The following is a 17,491-nucleotide window of genomic DNA, read 5'->3' as shown; positions in this document are numbered from 1 at the left end:
AGGAGCACCCAGAATGCCTGGTGTGGGGCTCTTGGGGTGGGTAGCACACGTACAGCAATTTCCTACGAAAATAACTTATAGTTTCAAGCAATGTTCTGCAAAACTGAAGCTGATTTAAGTGAAACACCTGCCACCTACCATGTGGGGCACGTGTGGCTCTGGGGCCTCTTCCAGGGGCAGGTGGGGTGGCTCCCCAGCGTGTGGGCACAGGTGGGACAGAGGTGGCAGGCCCAGGTCCCAGCCAGCGGGCTCAGCTCACCTGTGGGATGGGGGTGCAGCCCCATGTGGGAAGCCCAGCCCAGGGAGACCAGGTGGCCTCGGGGCCCCTCCTGGCTCAGGCCGGGATGCTGGCATGTGGTGGGAACAGCCTGAAGGCCAGCAAGGGCTCCTGTTGGGGTAGGGGGCCAAAATCCCCTGCGGGAGGGGTCCCTGGGCTCCCAAACGAGGCTGGGGCAATCCTGGCGACCGCTCAGACCTCCACCTCCCTCCTACACTGCCAGCCACCGGCACCACCCCGATGTCACCAGACCTTGCCCTGGCCCCTCGGGCGTGGCACGTGCCTCCACAGGTGAGGCCCCCTGGTCATCCCAGTTCCTGCCCCTCTGTCTGAATGGGTCAGGAGCACACCGGCAACCCCACAGCCCTGCAGAGATGCCCCAGCAGACAAGCGGCCCCTGAGCTTCTGTGCCCAAGACGGCCGCCGACAGTGCTCAGGGGAGAAAACAGCTGTGGAGGGGTCTTCAGGAGCGAGTCTGGGACCCGGCAGGCCACAGAGACACAGTTAGCTCCTCAGGCCTCCAGGGCAGCCTGTTTGAGCCCCAAGGCTGTTGTCTGTCCCAGACGGCAAATCCCCTGCTCCCCAATGCCCCCTGGCAGGGTCCACCCAGTCCTCAACACCCCCTGGCATGGTCCCTCCTGCTGGGTGATCTTTCCTGCTGGGCAGGGAACTCAGGGTGAGGGGTGGGCCCAGCGCCTTTCGGGGGCCCTGGGATTCAGGTGTAGCAGGGCTCCCCCCAGCTGGGTCAGCACTGGTCCCCCCGGAAGGGGCAGAGCAGGTGCCCCAGGGCCCCTACCTCCCCCAGCAGGCCCATCCCGGCCACCAGGCGTGTGGCTGACAGGGCCCACGTTGACCCAGCAGCGGGGAGGGCCCGGGCCGGGATGGCCCCGATGTGGGGGGTGTTTGCAGGACCTCTGGGGGTGTGCGTGCGTCAGGCCCCGCTGGGAGTGGGTGATAATGGGACCGCTGCCTGCAGGATTTTCCAAAGAAAGCCAGGTTCTGATAAAGCAGGCCCAGATCCTGTTTGGCCACCACTGCGCCCGCCAGCAGTGGTGATTAAGGGGCTGGACCGTGGGGCGCAGGCGGGTGCGGCGGGGGAGGGCCCGCCACCCTATATAAGGCTCCCCGGACTGGCCGTTGGAGCCGCACGGGTGGCAGCAGCAGGCCTGCCGGGCCCAGCGCTAGCTACTCTCCACTGTGCACCATGCTCCGGCCGTGGCTGCTGCTGTCCTGCTGCGGAACCCTGCTCAGCACTGGTGAGTGAAGCCAAGGGGTGCCGGACCCTGCGGTGCCCTCACAGGGGCCCTGGGTGCGGGAGTCTCTGGGCCTTCTCGCCTTGCCAACTTGGCTGGCCCACATGGACACTGATGGACGGAAGGCCCCACCTCGGCTCCGTGACCAGCCCCTGCTGCCGGGCCCGGGTCCCCCTCGCAGCCTCGGCGCTGGGCTCCGCCAGTTGGGGTCAGGGACCCCATGAGGCCTCAGCAGGGACACCTTCCTGTGAGCTGACACAGCGGCCAGCAGGGGAGGACGCTCGGCTGGAGTAGGGTCCGGAGGTCCCGCAGGAACAGTGGGCAGGTGTGCTGGTGCCCAGGCCTGGCGCTCTCCCTCCCCCAGTGGGGTCCTGAGTCCCGAGAGGTCTCTGGAGTGTGAGGGACAGAGGCCCAGTCCCTGCTGCCGTGGGCCTCAGTTTCCTAGACTACAGTAGTGGGGGATGCTGCCTCCCCTGGTGTGGCCGCCGTGGGGGGAAGGGAGGGGAAGGTGAGCAGCCATTCTGGGCTCTGAACCGCCGCAGGCAGCCTGCCCTCTCCCCCGCGCTCCCCTGCCCAGCTCAGGCAAGATCCAGGAGGGACTGACATCCTGGATCCTCTGCCAACCACCTGCCCTGAGGCTGCTGCAGGTGGCCACCAGTCCTGCCCCAGGCCCCCAGAAGCAGCCAGCCCCAAGGGGTCCCTCTGTGGCCACAGCCTGAGGCCTGGGGAGACCCCTCTTGCCGACCAAGGCACCAGCCCAAGGGCCTCTGTGTTCCGTGCTCCTCCTTCCTCCCCAAGCTGGCCCCTGACCCTCCTCCACAGCCAGGAGCCCCCTGGGGTGGACACTGACCAGACAGAGCTTGCCCTCAGAGCTGCTGCCAACCTGGGGCCTCGGGCTCAGAGCACAGTGGGAACCCCCCAGGGGTGCCCCAAACCCGCCCCGCCCCTTCTTTCCCTTGAAGCCCCTTCCCCACCACGCCGGACACCACCCTTCAACAGTGGGAGATGTGGGGGTCTCTGAGCCCTCCCAGTAGTACCCTCTGCTTGGGACCCTGGCCCCCACCTGCACACCTGGCACAGCTTGGGGACAAGTGCCAGAAAGTGGGGCTGAACTTGCAGCAGAGCGCGACCCCTAGTCCCTCGGGCCACCACCCTGGAGCCAGGGAGGGAGGTGTGATGAGGCCCAGGGCCTGGAAGTCTGGGCTGTGGGCAGTGCAGAGGGTGGAGGGCCAAGTGGGGGTGTCCGCCTGTTACCCCAGCAAATGTTCTCTGAGCGCCGCCTCTGCCAGCATGGGAGGGGCCTCAGCCGGCAGAGTGTGGGGTCGGGCAGCTGTGCTGCAGGCCTGGGCCACGGTGGGCCGGGAGGCAGGGGTGGGTGGCCGCCAAGCGTGCAGAAGGAACAGCACGCACCTGCCGCCTCGTGCTTGTCCAGGGGCTAAGAGGCCGGGGGTGGCAGACCAACCCGCCCAGAGGCCCATGGGCCTGGCCGAGGGATGAGCCAAGGGGAAGCACAGCCAGTCTGGGCAGGAACGCAGGAGCCTCCCGCTGGGCTTCAGACAGAGCTGGAGGCAGCCGACTTGGAGCCAGTGGACCCGGGGAACCTCCTGCGGGTGGGGCAGGGCGAGGGCGGTGGGGGGCACAGGGGACGCAGCAATGAGGCACCCACCCAGGGCAGTGGAGCCAGCCTGGCAGGGCCGAGGGCACCGAAACATGGGCCTGAGGTGTCTGTGCTGCAGCGGGGATGGCCACCAAGTGCCATCCCCATCTGAAAGGTGGAGAAACTGAGTTGCAGGGGGCATTGCCCAGGGGAGACCTGTCACAGCTCTGCAACCTCCAGAGGTGCTGGCCTAGGGGCAGGCAGCCGACTCCTCCTCCCGCTCAGAGCTCTCCCACCCCTCCCCACCAGAGGCCAGTGAGGGCCCCGTCCCAGGAACCACTGAGTTCCGTGGTTGAGGGTTCTGTGTGTTGCACACTCCTACAGCAGGTGCTTCTGAGCTCCACGGATCATCCCTGGAAGGAATGGCAGGGGGCTGAGGACCGCGACACCTGCTGGGACCCCCAGGAGGGGGATGGGTGAGGGGTGGGTGCTCGCCAGGCTCAGGGCCCAGCATGAGCCACCCCCACCCAAGTCTGGAGTAAACTCAGCTTACACTGGGGATAAGCCAGGTGCAGCCCATCAGAAAACGATCTCAAGGCCAAAGGGGACCACAGCCAAATGTGTGTCCCCCACAACCAAGACTAGCATTCTCCTTAAATCCAGTCTCTCAAATACCCAACACCTCCTGCCTGTGCCAGAGAGGACTCACCCAGGCGGCCAAGGGGCAGGCAGCCTGGCTCCTCCCTGGACCATGGGTAACACCATGCCCCAGCTGACAGGCCCCTGCCCCTGCGTCACCGGAGACACAGGTGTACAGCGGTAACGGGGGCAGCACCAAGTCAGTCCCAGAAAGTGGGCAGAGCTGGGGGTGGGAGCGCAGGTGGAGAGTGGCAGGAACGGGATCTCAGAGCTACATCTGGAGGGAGGTGCCATGAGTGCCCTGCTAACCAATGTGCAGAGACAAGGAGGGTCCCGGCCCCGACAAGGGTCTGGAGAGGTCACGGGTCCTGCTCAGGTGCCCCACCAGTACTCAGACATCGGGGGCCCATGGGAGCCACAAGAAGGGCTACAGTCCTGGAAGCAGGGTCCGGGGAGTTACCCAGAGGTGGCAGAAGTCTCCCTCTGGGTAAAGGGGATGGGACCTGGGGGGTGTCGGCCCCACCCCAGCCTCCGCAAGTCAGGGTGGGGCATCCCCTGCTGCCCTGCCCTGGAGTCACCATGACTGGGCTATCTGGACATTTCTCTGACAACAGTGGCCTCAGTGCCAGGCCCGACATCAAGGCTGTCTCAAGGCTGACGTGCGGGGAAGTGGCCATGTTTAGAGCCCCTGAGGGCAGAAAGAACCGGCTGCGGGGCCTTGGCACAGACCCCTCAGGGAAACCAGGCGGCCAAGCTGGGGAGGTAGGCACAGCCCGTTCTGTCGGCTCCACTCTCAAGCCCCTGCCACCCACACCAGCCCCTCCTTGCCCTGCCCAGGAGCCCCAGGGACGAGTACCCTGCACACAGGGTGCCCGTCATCTGCCGAACCCCAAGGGGCTGATGGCTGAACTGGGACTGAGTGGACGAACGAGGAAGTGAGCGAGAGCAGGGAAGGAAGCCGGGGCTCGTGAAGGATAACACGAGAGGCCGAGCGCTTGGCCTGCGGTTGAGGCCTCGAGCCCCACAAGCCATGGAGGCTTCTCGCACTCCGAGTGTGTGCAGGGCACAGGCAGAGCAGCCCTCAGCAGAGGTGAGCGGCGCCCTCAGGGACGACAGGGCAGCCCCACACCAACCGCACGCGGGTCCCGTCCACACAGGTCTGGCCGCCACTTCCTACACCAGCCCAGGCCTCTGGAGGCTGAAGGACTCTCCACAGACAGGTAAGAGCGCAGCGGCCACTGATCCTGCCGCCCAGACCACCCAGGTCCGGTGCGCAGGAGAGAGGGCCCCCCAAGACACACACATCCAACACACATACACACACATACACACACATACATGCACCAACAAACATGAACACACATGCACATGCCAACATATGCACACATACCAATATACACATGCACACACCTGACACATACACATACATGACACAGATGCATGAGCACACGTCACATACACACCCAACACACAACCAACACACTCTACACACACAACCCAACACACATGCACACACACCCAACACATTACAGACACAACCAAACACACATGCACACACACCCAACACGACCTACACACACACCCAACACACACTCCACACACAAACCCAACACACATGCACACACCCAACACACTCTACACACACACAACCCAACACACACGACCTACACACACCCGACATACACACACACACCCACTACACACACAACCCAACATGCACTACACACACAACACACATGCACACACCTGACATACACATGTACATGACACATGCATGAGCACACATCACACACACCCAACACAACCAACACATGCACACACACCCAACACACACGACCTACACACTCCTGACATACACATGCACACACCCAACACAGCCCAACACACATACACACCCAACACCCACATCCCAGACATGCAAACGTCACACACACAACATGCATGACTTATGTGCACACACCCAACACACAACCCTACACACACATGCACCTTTATACACACCCTACACACACCTGAGACACGTGCCCCACACATGCACACCAACACACACGCACACACCCAGTATGCACACGCATGCACTCAACACACATGCCCAGCTCACACAAACACACACATGCACACAACACACCCAATCACACACACCCAAAACACATGCAGGTATATATTGTACACGCCTACACAGCTCTCCAACACACACACCCCCAATGCATGCATGGACACACCTGACACACATGCACACACCCCCAACACACACATACGTGTACACACACACACATGTGTACATATGCCCACAGCAGTGCTGACTCCTGGCCAGGCATATACCACAGCACTCAGGTTCACTAAGACGCCCATGTCTGGGGTTTCCACAGCCTGGTCCAACTCTAAAATCCTGGCCCAGGGAGATGAGTGACCTCTCTGCCTGCCCTAGCCCTGCCCAGCCAGGATGGTGGGGACACAGGGGTTTGTGTCAGCACTGCTGTCTCTGTAGCCCCAGACAAAGGCCAGTGCTCCACGTGGGGGGCTGGTCACTTCTCCACCTTCGACCACCATGTGTACGACTTCTCGGGGACGTGCAACTACATCTTCGCGGCCACGTGCAAGGACGCCTTCCCCACCTTCAGTGTCCAGCTGCGGCGAGGTCCAGACGGGAGCATCTCGCGGATCATCGTGGAGCTGGGGGCCTCCGTCGTCACCGTGAGCGAAGCTACCATCTCAGTCAAGGACATCGGGTAGGCCAGGTGGGCTGGGGCCCGGGGGCCGGAGGACTGAGGGGCCACCACCGACTGCCCTCGCCCCACAGGGTCATCGGCCTGCCCTACACCAGCAATGGGCTCCAGATCACACCCTTTGGCCAGAGTGTGCGGCTGGTGGCCAAGCAGCTGGAGCTAGAGCTAGAGGTCATGTGGGGCCCCGACAGCCACCTCATGGTGAGGAGAGAGGGGCCAGGGTGGGCCTGGAGACCCCCAGCACCGGGCGGGCAGGTGGGACTCTGGAGGGGCTGCCCTCCTTGGGGGTCCCAGCCATGCAGCTGCCATGCAGCCAGGCCCTTCGTGCCAAGCAGTGCTGACCCCTGGCCAGCAACATGAGCTAGGACTGGGTTTTGTGGGTGACTCGGCTTCTCCACTGGAAAATTAGGCTCCCACGAGAAGAGGCAGACGAGCAGGGTGGGGGGATGGTGGGGGCTCTGGGTCCAGGAGCAGGAACTGAGAGCCCTCCACAGCGGATGAGGGGCACCCCGGTCCCCTAGCTCCCTGGCCCCCAGCAGAGCTGTCTCCCGCAGGTTCTGGTGGAGCGGAAGTACATGGGCCAGATGTGTGGGCTCTGTGGGAACTTTGACGGGAATGTGACCAATGAGTTTGTCAGTGAGGAGGGTAGGTGGAGGCAGGGCTGGGGGGCCTCTGGTGGGGGGCCTTTAGGTGGGGCCCAGGGCTGGGGGGGCCTCTGTTCTGAGCAACAAGGGTAGGTAGGGGTAGGGCTGAGGGTCTCAAGGTGGGGGGCAGAGCTGGGGGGCCTCTGTTCTGAGCAAGGAGGGTAGGTGGGGGGCGGGGCTGGGGGGCCTCTAGGTGGGGGGCAGGGCAGGTGTGCCTCTGAGGCCCAGCCCCCACAGTGCTGACCCCTGTCCTGCACCCACCCCCAGGCAAGTTCCTGGAACCCCACAAGTTCGCTGCCCTCCAGAAGCTGGACGACCCCGGTGAGATCTGCACCTCCGAGGACATCCCTAACACCCACGTCCGGCAGGCCCAGCATGTAAGCAAGGGGGCTCCAGGTGGGGCTGACCCCCGGTCTCACAGGGTCGGCGAGACCACCAGGGTCCCCCACAAGCAGCCCCAGCACAGACGCCCTGCCCTGACCTCCCCAGTCATGGTGGCACGGGGTGTGGCCTTTGCCCCCATGACCCTGAGTGGCCCCCCCAGGCCCAGATCTGCACCCAGCTGCTGACCCTGGTGGCCCCCGAGTGCAACGTGTCCAAGGAGCCCTTCATGCTAAGCTGCCAGGCAGACGTGGCCGCAGCCACCCAGCCGGGCCCACAGAACAGCAGCTGTGCCACCCTGTCCGAGTACTCCCGCCAGTGCAGCATGGTGGGCCAGCCCGTCCGCCGCTGGCGGGGCCCCGGCCTGTGCTGTGAGTCCAGGGAAGGGTAGGGGAGGGGCAGGGAGGCCGAGGGCTCCAGACCCAGCTCTCCCAGCCCCTGGACTGCCTGATGTGATGGCTGCATCCCTCCTCATCTGAGAGACAGGAGATCCTGGCTGCTGCTTCTAGATGGAGGAGGGGCTGGGCTAAGTCCTCCACCAAGCTGGGGTGGGAGAGGTAGGGGTCGGGGAGGACCCTCTCACCAAAGTCGTGTGTGCCCACAGCTGTGGGTCAGTGCCCAGCCAACCAGGTGTACCAGGAGTGCGGCTCGGCCTGCGTGAAGACCTGCTCCAACCCGCAGCACAGCTGCTCCAGCTCCTGCACCTTCGGGTGCTTCTGCCCGGAAGGTGAGGGCAGTGGCAGGCACTCAACTCTCCCCGGGACCCCGGAGAGAGCCCAGGGACAAGGGGACATCAGACTCCACCCACCCCGACCCGGCTCACCCCAACATTCTGCCATCTGAGCCCCAGCTCCGGCACCTCTTGCCTGGGACAGGCTTTTCCCACCCGGACGCTTGCAGCCTGCAGGTCTCCCAGCCATGGCCACCCCTGCAAACCCACAGGCAGTGAGGGCTGCTCAATGGAGTCGGGGAGCTGCCAAGAGAAGGCAGGGTTTGAGCTGGGCCCATGGGACAGTTACACATCCCTGCCTGCTGGAGGCCGCCACTCACCAGGAGCCTGGGCGGGGCACACTGGCACGAAGGGCTGTGGACGCACAGGGCCTGACATAGACTTGCAAATGCAAGTGCAGCTGGAGTGAGAAGTCGTGGCCCAGGCTGGAGGGCGCGTCTTCCTGGAGCCAGGTTGCGGGGGCGGGGGGGGCGTCTCCCTGGAGCCAGGGAGGGGCTGCCCAACAGGAGAGTGGGAGGCAGTCAGTCCCACCCAAGCCCCAAGAAGCCCCTCTATTGCAGGTACGGTCCTGAATGACCTCTCCAGTAACCACACCTGCGTGCCCGTCACCCAGTGCCCCTGTCTGCTCAACGGTGCCATGTATGCCCCCGGGGAGGTCACAATAGCCGCCTGCCAAACTTGGTGAGTGAGGCGCTGGAGGGGGCTCTGGCTGGCCCGCAGGAGTTCCGCTGGCCTAGGGCGGGTAGGGGTGTGCTGTCCAGCTCCAGCGGCCCTGCCCACCATGCGGTTGCCCCCATGCCCACCCACAGCCAGTGCACCCAGGGCCGCTGGGCGTGCAGGGAGCGGCCATGCCCTGGCCACTGCTCGCTGGAAGGTGGCTCCTTCGTCACCACGTTCGACGCCAGGCCCTACCGCTTCCACGGCACCTGCACCTACATCCTCCTCCAGGTAGGACGAGCCCCGTGGCCCATGGGGAGGGGCACTCCCGGTGACCCCACCCATGCCTGAGCGCCATCCCCTCGCAGAGCCCCCAGCTTCCTGAGGACGGTGCCCTCATGGCTGTGTATGACAAGTCCGGCTTCTCACACTCCGAGACCTCCCTGGTGGCTGTGGTCTATCTCTCCAGGCAGGTAAGGCCTTTCCTGCACCCATCCCTGCCAGCAGGGCTCCGCTCCCTGGTGCCTGCGCCCTGACTCAGGTCACCCTCTCTCCAGGACAAAATTGTGATCTCTCAGGACGAGGTGGTCACCAACAATGGAGAAGCCAAGTGGCTGCCATACAAGACTCGTACGTCCTGGCCCAGTCCCTGGCCCCCCAGAACTGTGTCTTCGGGGTGGGCTGCAGTGGGCAGGGAGGGGACTGAGACGGTCCATCGAGCACTGTGTCCTGCAGGCAACATCACAGTCTTCAGGCAGACGTCCACCCACCTCCAGATGGCCACCAGCTTCGGGTTGGAACTCGTGGTCCAGCTGCGCCCCGTCTTTCAGGCCTACATCACTGTTGGGCCCCAGTTCAGAGGTCAGACCAGAGGTGAGTCCCTGCCCCTCCGGGTGGCCCTGTTGCCTCATCCCTACGGGGCCTGGCCATGACCAGGGGAGGAGAAAGGTCCAAGAGAGGTTCACACAACCCTCTGTGTCCGGGGAGTCCTCGGGGGTAACAGGCACATGTGGTCCACGCAGCCTCTCACCCAGGGTGCTATTAGAGGAAGGACGGGAGCTCCAGGGCGTGTGGGCAGGAATGGGTGCAGGAGGGATGGGCTCAAGCTGAACTCAGGCCCGCCGGCTCAGGGCTCTGCGGCACCTTCAACGGGGACACTACGGACGACTTCACCACCAGCGTGGGTATTGCCGAGGGCACCGCCTCGCTGTTTGTGGACTCCTGGCGGGCGGGGAACTGTCCAGCCGCTCTGGAGCGTGAGACTGACCCCTGCTCCATGAGCCAGCTCAACAGTGAGTGTCCGGCCCCCAACTCCCCCGGCTGCCCCCCAGCACCCAGTTCTGACAGACCCCTGGACTCGACCACAGGCCCAGCTGCCAGGGTGGGGGGTCCCTGGGAAGAGACGTGGCTGGAATGGGGAGGGGCCGGGACTCACACCCGGGCCTGTCGTCCCCAGAGGTGTGTGCGGAGACCCACTGTTCCATGCTGCTGAGGACTGGCACGGTGTTCGAGAGGTGCCATGCCACAGTGAACCCCACGCCCTTCTACAAGGTGAGGCCCCGAGGGCGCCTTGGGAGGGCTGCAGGGGAGGCCGTGGTGGCTGACATGGTCTCACGCACCCAAGGGCATAGGTTTGGGGCCCCCACATCCCCAGGGCAGGGTGCCTGCCACCAGCCCATGCTGGCTCTCTGCCCGCAGAGGTGCGTGTACCAGGCCTGCAACTACGAGGAGACCTTCCCCCACATCTGTGCCGCCCTGGGCGACTATGTACACGCCTGCTCCTCACGGGGCGTCCTGCTCTGGGGCTGGAGAAGCAGCGTGGACAACTGCAGTGAGTGCCCGGCGGGGCTTGAACGGGATCACAGCAGGCTGGGCTCATGAGGGGGTGTCCTGGGGCCTCAAGCTCTGAGGCTCTGCAGTGCCCGGCAGGCAGTGGAACCCAAGCTCGTCCTCCCCGGCCGGCCCCTCCCGGAGGGTCTAATGCCCGGGTCCCCCACAGCCGTCCCCTGCACGGGCAACACCACCTTCAGCTACAACAGCCAAGCCTGTGGGCGCACTTGCCTGTCGCTGTCGGACCGTGCCGCCGAGTGCCATGCCAGCGCAGTGCCCGTGGACGGTTGCAACTGCCCCAATGGCACCTACCTGAACCACAAGGGCGAGTGTGTGCGCAAGGCCCAGTGCCCGTGCACACTGGAGGGTTACAAGTTCATCCTGGCCGATCAGTCCACCATCATCAACGGCGTCACCTGGTGAGGGGCCAGGCAGGGGCCAGGCGGGGGGTCCCTGCCGGGCCCCGGGGGCTCACGCAGCCTCTCTCTTGCAGCTACTGCATCAACGGGCGGCTGACTTGTCCGCAGCGGCTACAGATGTTCCTGGGTACGTACAGCAGCACCGGCCACAGGCTGGGACTGTGAGGGGCCCCCGGCTTCCTCTGAGTGTCCTGACTGCGTGCCCTTCTTTCCTGCAGCCTCCTGCCAGGCCCCCAAGACCTTCAAGTCCTGCAACCAGTCCTCGGAGAACAAGTTTGGGGCAGCCTGTGCCCCCACATGCCAGATGCTGGCCACTGGTGTTGCCTGCGTAAGGGGGCACGCAAGGAGCGGGAACGCCCAGGCCCCACCTTGGCCATGAGGGGATTTCCAGAACCCCGGGAGACCCGGCTATGTTCTGCCCTGCGGCGGGTGCCTGGGGCTGGCCAGGAGGTGGGAGCGGCCCTGTGGCCGGGCAGCTGGAAGCTTCAGGGGCTCGTCTGCAGGGATCCCTGAGGACAGTGGCCAGCACCAGCTTGCGGGGGGGTGTTGTCCACGTGTAGGGGTGGGTACAGAGTCCCAGCACCTTCCACAAGGTGGGGGAAGCTTTGCTAAGGCAATGAGCCCAGCTGCCCACAATGGCCACAGAGTAGGGCTGTATTCAGGGAGAGGGCCTGAGAGACATGCCAGGTGGTCTCAGAAGGGCCCAGGGCTGGGCAGTGGCTGGCTGAGGCCACCCTTCCAGGGGCCGCTGACCTGCCTCCCTCCAGGTGCCCACCAAGTGTGAGCCTGGCTGTGTCTGCGCCGAGGGCCTCTACGAGAATGCTGACGGGCAGTGTGTGCCCCCTGAGGAGTGTCCGTGTGAGTTCTCAGGGGTCTCCTACCCTGGAGGAGCTGAGCTCCACACCGACTGCAGGACCTGGTGAGACAAAGCCTCGCTCCAGATGCCATGGGCTCCTGGGGCCATCTGGGGCAGGCAGGGGCTGCCCAGGGTGGGGTTGTCCCGGAGGTGTGGGCATCCTGAGGTGCAGCCTGGCCTCTCCAGGGACCACACCCAGTATGGCAGGAGGGCCATGGGCCTGCCACCCACACCTGCTGTCTCCACAGCACCTGCTCCAGAGGGAGGTGGGACTGCCAGCAGGGCACCCACTGCCCGTCCACCTGTACCCTCTACGGGGAGGGCCACGTTGTCACCTTTGACGGCCAACGCTTCGTATTCGACGGCAACTGCGAGTATATCCTGGCCACGGTAACCACTGGGCGCGGGGCCGCGGGGCCCGGGGACTCAGAGGCACGTCCCTCAGGGCTCCTCCTCAGTGCCCTCTCCCTGCAGGACGGGTGTGGTGCCAACGATTCACAGCCGACCTTCAAGATCCTGACAGAGAACGTCATCTGTGGGAACTCCGGGGTCACGTGTTCACGCGCCATCAAGATCTTCCTGGGGGTGAGTAGCCAGGCAGACTCTGGCAGGGCAGGAGGGGCGGTAGGGGGCCCCTGCCACACAGCTGGACCCTGCCCACTGGAGCCTCCAGGTCCTGCCCCGAGGTGCAACTCTCCCCGCCTGCCTCTCCTTGAGGGGCGCCTGCTGCCCCTCCCTGGCCAGACACTCAGGACCAGGGGTGCTTGTCCCCCACAGGGTTTCAGGGGCTGCGCAATGTCTCCAGGCAGAGGGGAGGGACTCTCCAGGAAGCGCGAGCTTCAGCCCTCAGCCCTGTTCCAGGCATGCCAGGTCCTTCTGCCCCAAGCTGGTTCTCAGCAGACGCTCCTGTGCATGGCCTTAACAGACGTGGCAGCTCTGCCTCTGAGAGCTCAGTCCAGCACGGCTGTGCCAGGGGCCGGGGGAGACAGGCAGTCCCATGCCAACCCTACTCCACAGGGCCTGTCCGTGGTGCTGGCAGACAGAAACTACACGGTCACCGGGGAGGAGTCCCACGTGCAGCTCAGTGTGAGGCCAGGCACGCTGAGCCTTGTCGTGGACATCAGTGTCCCTGGAAGGTACAACCTGACACTCATCTGGAACAGGCACATGACCATCCTCATCAGGATCACCCGTGCCTCGCAGGTACCACACGCCCTCTGCATCCTCCCAGACCCTCCCCGACGCAGGGGTGGAGATGGATGGCACAGTCCCTGGGCCCGGCCTGATGCCGCTGCCTGCAGGATCCCCTCTGCGGCTTGTGTGGCAACTTCAACGGGAATATGAAGGACGACTTTGAGACGCGCAGCAGGTACGTGGCGTCCAGCGAGCTGGAGTTCGTGAACTCGTGGAAGGAGAGCCCGCTGTGCGGGGACATGAGCTTCGTGGCGGACCCCTGCAGCCTCAATGCCTTCCGGAGCTCCTGGGCTGAGCGCAAGTGCAGCATCATCAACAGCCAGACCTTTGCTGCCTGCCACAGCAAGGTGGGCACTGGGCAGAGGGCTATGCGCCTGCTCCTCCACAAATGTCCCATGGGGGTGGGGGAGGGGGTGGGGGCTGGGCCCTGTCTGGCCCAAGGTGGGGAAGCCAGGCACGGTTCTCCCTCCATGGGATCCCAGACCAGCCAGATCACGGTGCGGAGAGGTTCAGACCCTCTGCCTGAGCGCAGGGCCCTGACGTGGGGCCGACTCATGCACTGTGGCTGTTTAGCAGCCCCCGGCCTCTGGCCACCAGATGCCAATAGCACCACCAGACAGTGCCACGAGTCCCCTGGGGCAGCATGGCCTGGTGGGGGCCCCTGCTCAGGAGCCGGTGGTCAGGGAGACCTCCAGGATGCAGGCATGTACTTCCCAGCCCAGGGTGTGATCCAGTCATTGGGGTGCAGTAAGAACTGAGAGGATGGGGGCAACCCATGGTGGAACAGCATGGCACTGGCCCGCTGAGCGTGAGCGTGATGTGGGGGGAGCGGAGACCCTGGGCAGGGCTGCAGTGGCCATGGTTAGTGGCAGCGCACCTTGGTCCCGATGGCGGATCTCAAGGCGTGAGCTTGGGTCAGGCCTCCATGGCAGCATCGGCTTTGGGAGGGTGGCTGGCGGTCAGGGCTGAGGTCCATGTGCTGCCGCTCACCCAGTCCCAGCGCCCTTACCGCCACACTCTGGCCTCACCACACTGAGGGCACTGCAGGTGGCAAAGCCTGGTGCTCCGCCATCCCCCGACAGCCAGACACTGACTGGCACATGCCCCTGCAGGTATACCACCTGCCCTACTACGAGGCCTGCGTGCGCGACGCATGTGGGTGTGACAGTGGTGGGGACTGTGAGTGTCTGTGCGACGCTGTGGCCGCCTACGCCCAAGCCTGTCTAGACAAGGGTGTGTGTGTGGACTGGAGGACCCCAGCCTTCTGCCGTGAGTGACCACCCCACCCACAGGTTGCTCCAGCCCCTGACACCCAGCACCACTAAGGGCCAGCGCAGGGCTGCCCTCGCCCACAGGCCCCTCTCCCTGGACAGGCACCAGGCTGTGCCCTGCAGGGCCACCCTGGTCCTCCTGCAGCCCCCAGCTGCCCAGGGGAGGTTTTGCCAAGAGGGCCCAGGCCTTCCCCGCCCACGCTCAGGTTCCACGCATGCCCAGGGGAACCACTGGGTCAGGGGCAGGGCCAGGGCCAGGAACCCCGCCAGCTGACATGTCCCTTCCTCCCAGCCATCTACTGCGGCTTCTACAACACGCACACGCAAGACAGCCACGGCGAGTACCAGTACACCCAGGAGGCCAACTGCACATGGCACTACCAGCCCTGCCTCTGCCCCGGCCAACCACAGAGTGTCCCAGGCAGCAACATCGAAGGTGCCAGGTGGCGGGGAGGTGACGCAGATACACAGGGGGACCCATTCACTCATTCATTCACACACATTCACTCATTCACACATTCATTCATGCTCATTAATTCACACACATTCATTAATTCACACATTCATTCACTCACTCACATTCACGTTCTTTCATGCAGATCAATGCACATTCACGCATATTCATTCATTCACACACATTTGTTCATCCATGCATTCACGCATTCCTTCACGCACCTTCATTCATGCTCATTCATTCACGCAGTCACACTCACGCAGATTCATGCACATTCATTCACGCATATTCATTGATGCACACACATTTGTTCATCCACTCACATTCTCACGCACATTCACTCATGCACATTCATTCATGCACATTCATTCACGCACATTCACTCCACATTCATCCATTCACGCTCACTCACGCACACTCATTCAACATATTCATGCTCATTCATTCACACATTCACTCAACACATTCATTCATGCATTCATTCATGCTCATTCACACATTCACTCGGGCACATTCACGCAGATTCATGCATATTCATTCATGCACATTTGTTCATTCACTCATGCACATTCACGCATTCATTGAACATTCATGCACATTCACTCATTCACACATTCATCCATGCACATTCATTCATTCATTCATGCTTGCTTATTCATTCAAGCACATTCACTCATACACATTGATGCAGTCATTCACTTGCGCATTCATTCTTTCACACACACAGTCATTCACTCGCTCAGAAGATGCGTTCTGAGCACCTCTGTCCTCCAGGTCAGTTCCAGGTCAGGGGACCTGGCCTTACACAAAACAAACAGTCCTGCACCCTGGAGCTTCCCTCCCAGCCAGGGAGAAGTGCCTAAGGAGGCAGAACCAGTGTTGGCCAAGGCGCCACCATGGAGGGGAGAAAGACAGGCCGGGGTGGGAGAACTACCCCATGGCTTCCGTGCCACAAAGGGTGGTTGGGGTCCTTGGTGGGAGGCAGATGTGAGGGTGAGGATGGGAAAGGTGAGGAGGGGAGCCAGGAAAGTGTCCAGAGGAACAGCCAGGAGCAGCCTCGTGCCCAGAACCCTTGAGAAAGCCAGGGCAGTGGGCAGAGCGAGCAAGTGAGGGGCGCGGGGCTACAGAGGGGTGTGGGGTACACAGAGGTGTGGGATGGGGTGTGGCCAGGATGCAGGGGTCTTTGTGAGGCCTGTGGCTGCCCCAGGGCAGATGTCTGAACGCAGATGGTCCTGGGATTCACAGGTGCTGGCCCAAGCGATGGAGGAGGGTGATGTCTGGAGCCATCCGGACACAAGGAACAGATGCACTGGGGCTCAGGGCATTGGGGAGCACAGAAGAGGGGCCAGTGTCTGAGGTCCAGGGGGAGGTGAGGACTGGAAGATGGCACTGAAGCCCCAGCCTCGGGTGATAAGCAGGGGATGAGAGACCAAAGCCTGAGGAAGGCATGGCGGGAAAGGAGTGGCTTAGAGCAAGGTGCGCGGGTGAAACTGTAATCCCCGCACACTGGGAGGCCGAGGCAGGCAAATCACCTGAGGTCAGGAATTCGAGACCAGCCTGGCCAACATGGCGAAGCCCCATCACTACTAAAAATACAAAAATTAGCCATGCATCATGGCACACGCCTGCCATCGCAGCTACTTGGGAGGCTGAGGTAGGAGAATCACTTGAATCCAGGAGGCAGAAGTTGCAGTGAGCTAAGATCACGCCACTGCACTCCAGCCTGGGCGACAGAGCGAGACTCCAACTCAAAAAAAAAAAAAGGCAGAGAGGAAGGAGGTCACCAGGGCAGGAAACATGCAGGTGGGCCTGGCTGGCCACTGGTCACACAGCCTGGCCGTTCTCCACCCTAGGCTGCTACAACTGCTCCCAGGATGAGTACTTCGACCACAAGGAGGGGGTGTGCGTGCCCTGCAGTAAGTCCAGTCAGCTGCCCTGAGAACCCCTGCCCCTGCCTACATGGAGGCAGAAAGCATGTCTGCATCCCACAAACAAGGGAGAGAGCCCTTGGGGGCTGTGCGCCCTTACCTGTGAGCTCTGGGACTCCACTGTCCGGGACCCTAGCCCCGTGGGTCTCCAGAGACTCAGGCAGCCTCCAGCCCATGGCAGCAGAGAGAAAAACACAGCACTGAACCCCGCTGGGCCCTCCCATCCCTCTTCCACCAGCCCCCAGCTCCCCCTACCCTCACCAGGCCTGCCAGGGTGCCTGGGGTAGAGAGTGGGAATCATCCCGGGAAGGAGAAAGGGAGAGAGGGAAGGGTGGGCTCTCAGCCCCTCCAATCCCCTCCACCTCATCCTTGGTGAGCATCTCTGACTCAGGCCCTTGGAGCTCCCGGAGGCCCCGTGGGGTGGGGAGGCTTCGAGCGCCACAGGGAGCTGACGCCGTCTTCTTGCAGTGCCAGCCACCACACCGCAGCCATCCACCACAGGTGATTGCACGCACACTAGGTGCCAAGGTGACGGGGCCCTTTCCTGGGCTCCCCCCGGCTCCCTGGACAAATCTGTTGGGTGGGAAGCAGGGAGGGGGCAGGCAGTACCTGTGCCCTTCCCAGGTCTAACCTGG

At 63.3% G+C, this 17,491-nt stretch overlaps 1 protein-coding gene across 1 annotated transcript in view; it reads left to right on the top strand.

Annotated features, from left to right (window-relative positions):
- Positions 1-1,481: 1,481 nt before the first annotated feature.
- MUC6 (mucin 6, oligomeric mucus/gel-forming) overlaps positions 1,482-17,491 on the top strand; it is a 34,609-nt gene continuing 18,599 nt past the window's right edge. Inside the window, exons 1-28 of the mRNA XM_030917732.1 lie at positions 1,482-1,533; positions 4,924-4,986; positions 6,255-6,495; positions 6,567-6,693; positions 7,047-7,137; positions 7,404-7,513; positions 7,681-7,888; positions 8,122-8,244; positions 8,808-8,928; positions 9,057-9,195; positions 9,273-9,377; positions 9,462-9,534; positions 9,640-9,777; positions 10,035-10,196; positions 10,361-10,455; positions 10,603-10,735; positions 10,904-11,153; positions 11,228-11,280; positions 11,372-11,481; positions 11,921-12,072; positions 12,258-12,399; positions 12,484-12,594; positions 13,027-13,212; positions 13,311-13,550; positions 14,316-14,472; positions 14,767-14,910; positions 16,782-16,844; positions 17,325-17,357. Coding sequence (XP_030773592.1) covers positions 1,482-1,533; positions 4,924-4,986; positions 6,255-6,495; positions 6,567-6,693; positions 7,047-7,137; positions 7,404-7,513; positions 7,681-7,888; positions 8,122-8,244; positions 8,808-8,928; positions 9,057-9,195; positions 9,273-9,377; positions 9,462-9,534; positions 9,640-9,777; positions 10,035-10,196; positions 10,361-10,455; positions 10,603-10,735; positions 10,904-11,153; positions 11,228-11,280; positions 11,372-11,481; positions 11,921-12,072; positions 12,258-12,399; positions 12,484-12,594; positions 13,027-13,212; positions 13,311-13,550; positions 14,316-14,472; positions 14,767-14,910; positions 16,782-16,844; positions 17,325-17,357 — 3,622 coding nt within the window. The remainder of the gene's footprint in view (positions 1,534-4,923; positions 4,987-6,254; positions 6,496-6,566; positions 6,694-7,046; positions 7,138-7,403; positions 7,514-7,680; positions 7,889-8,121; positions 8,245-8,807; positions 8,929-9,056; positions 9,196-9,272; positions 9,378-9,461; positions 9,535-9,639; positions 9,778-10,034; positions 10,197-10,360; positions 10,456-10,602; positions 10,736-10,903; positions 11,154-11,227; positions 11,281-11,371; positions 11,482-11,920; positions 12,073-12,257; positions 12,400-12,483; positions 12,595-13,026; positions 13,213-13,310; positions 13,551-14,315; positions 14,473-14,766; positions 14,911-16,781; positions 16,845-17,324; positions 17,358-17,491) is intronic.

The sequence above is a fragment of the Rhinopithecus roxellana genome, chromosome 15 (assembly GCF_007565055.1).
Source record: "Rhinopithecus roxellana isolate Shanxi Qingling chromosome 15, ASM756505v1, whole genome shotgun sequence".
NCBI lineage: Eukaryota > Metazoa > Chordata > Mammalia > Primates > Cercopithecidae > Rhinopithecus > Rhinopithecus roxellana.
Note: the sequence above shows the minus strand (reverse complement) of the source record. Positions and strands in the feature narration are given on the sequence as shown.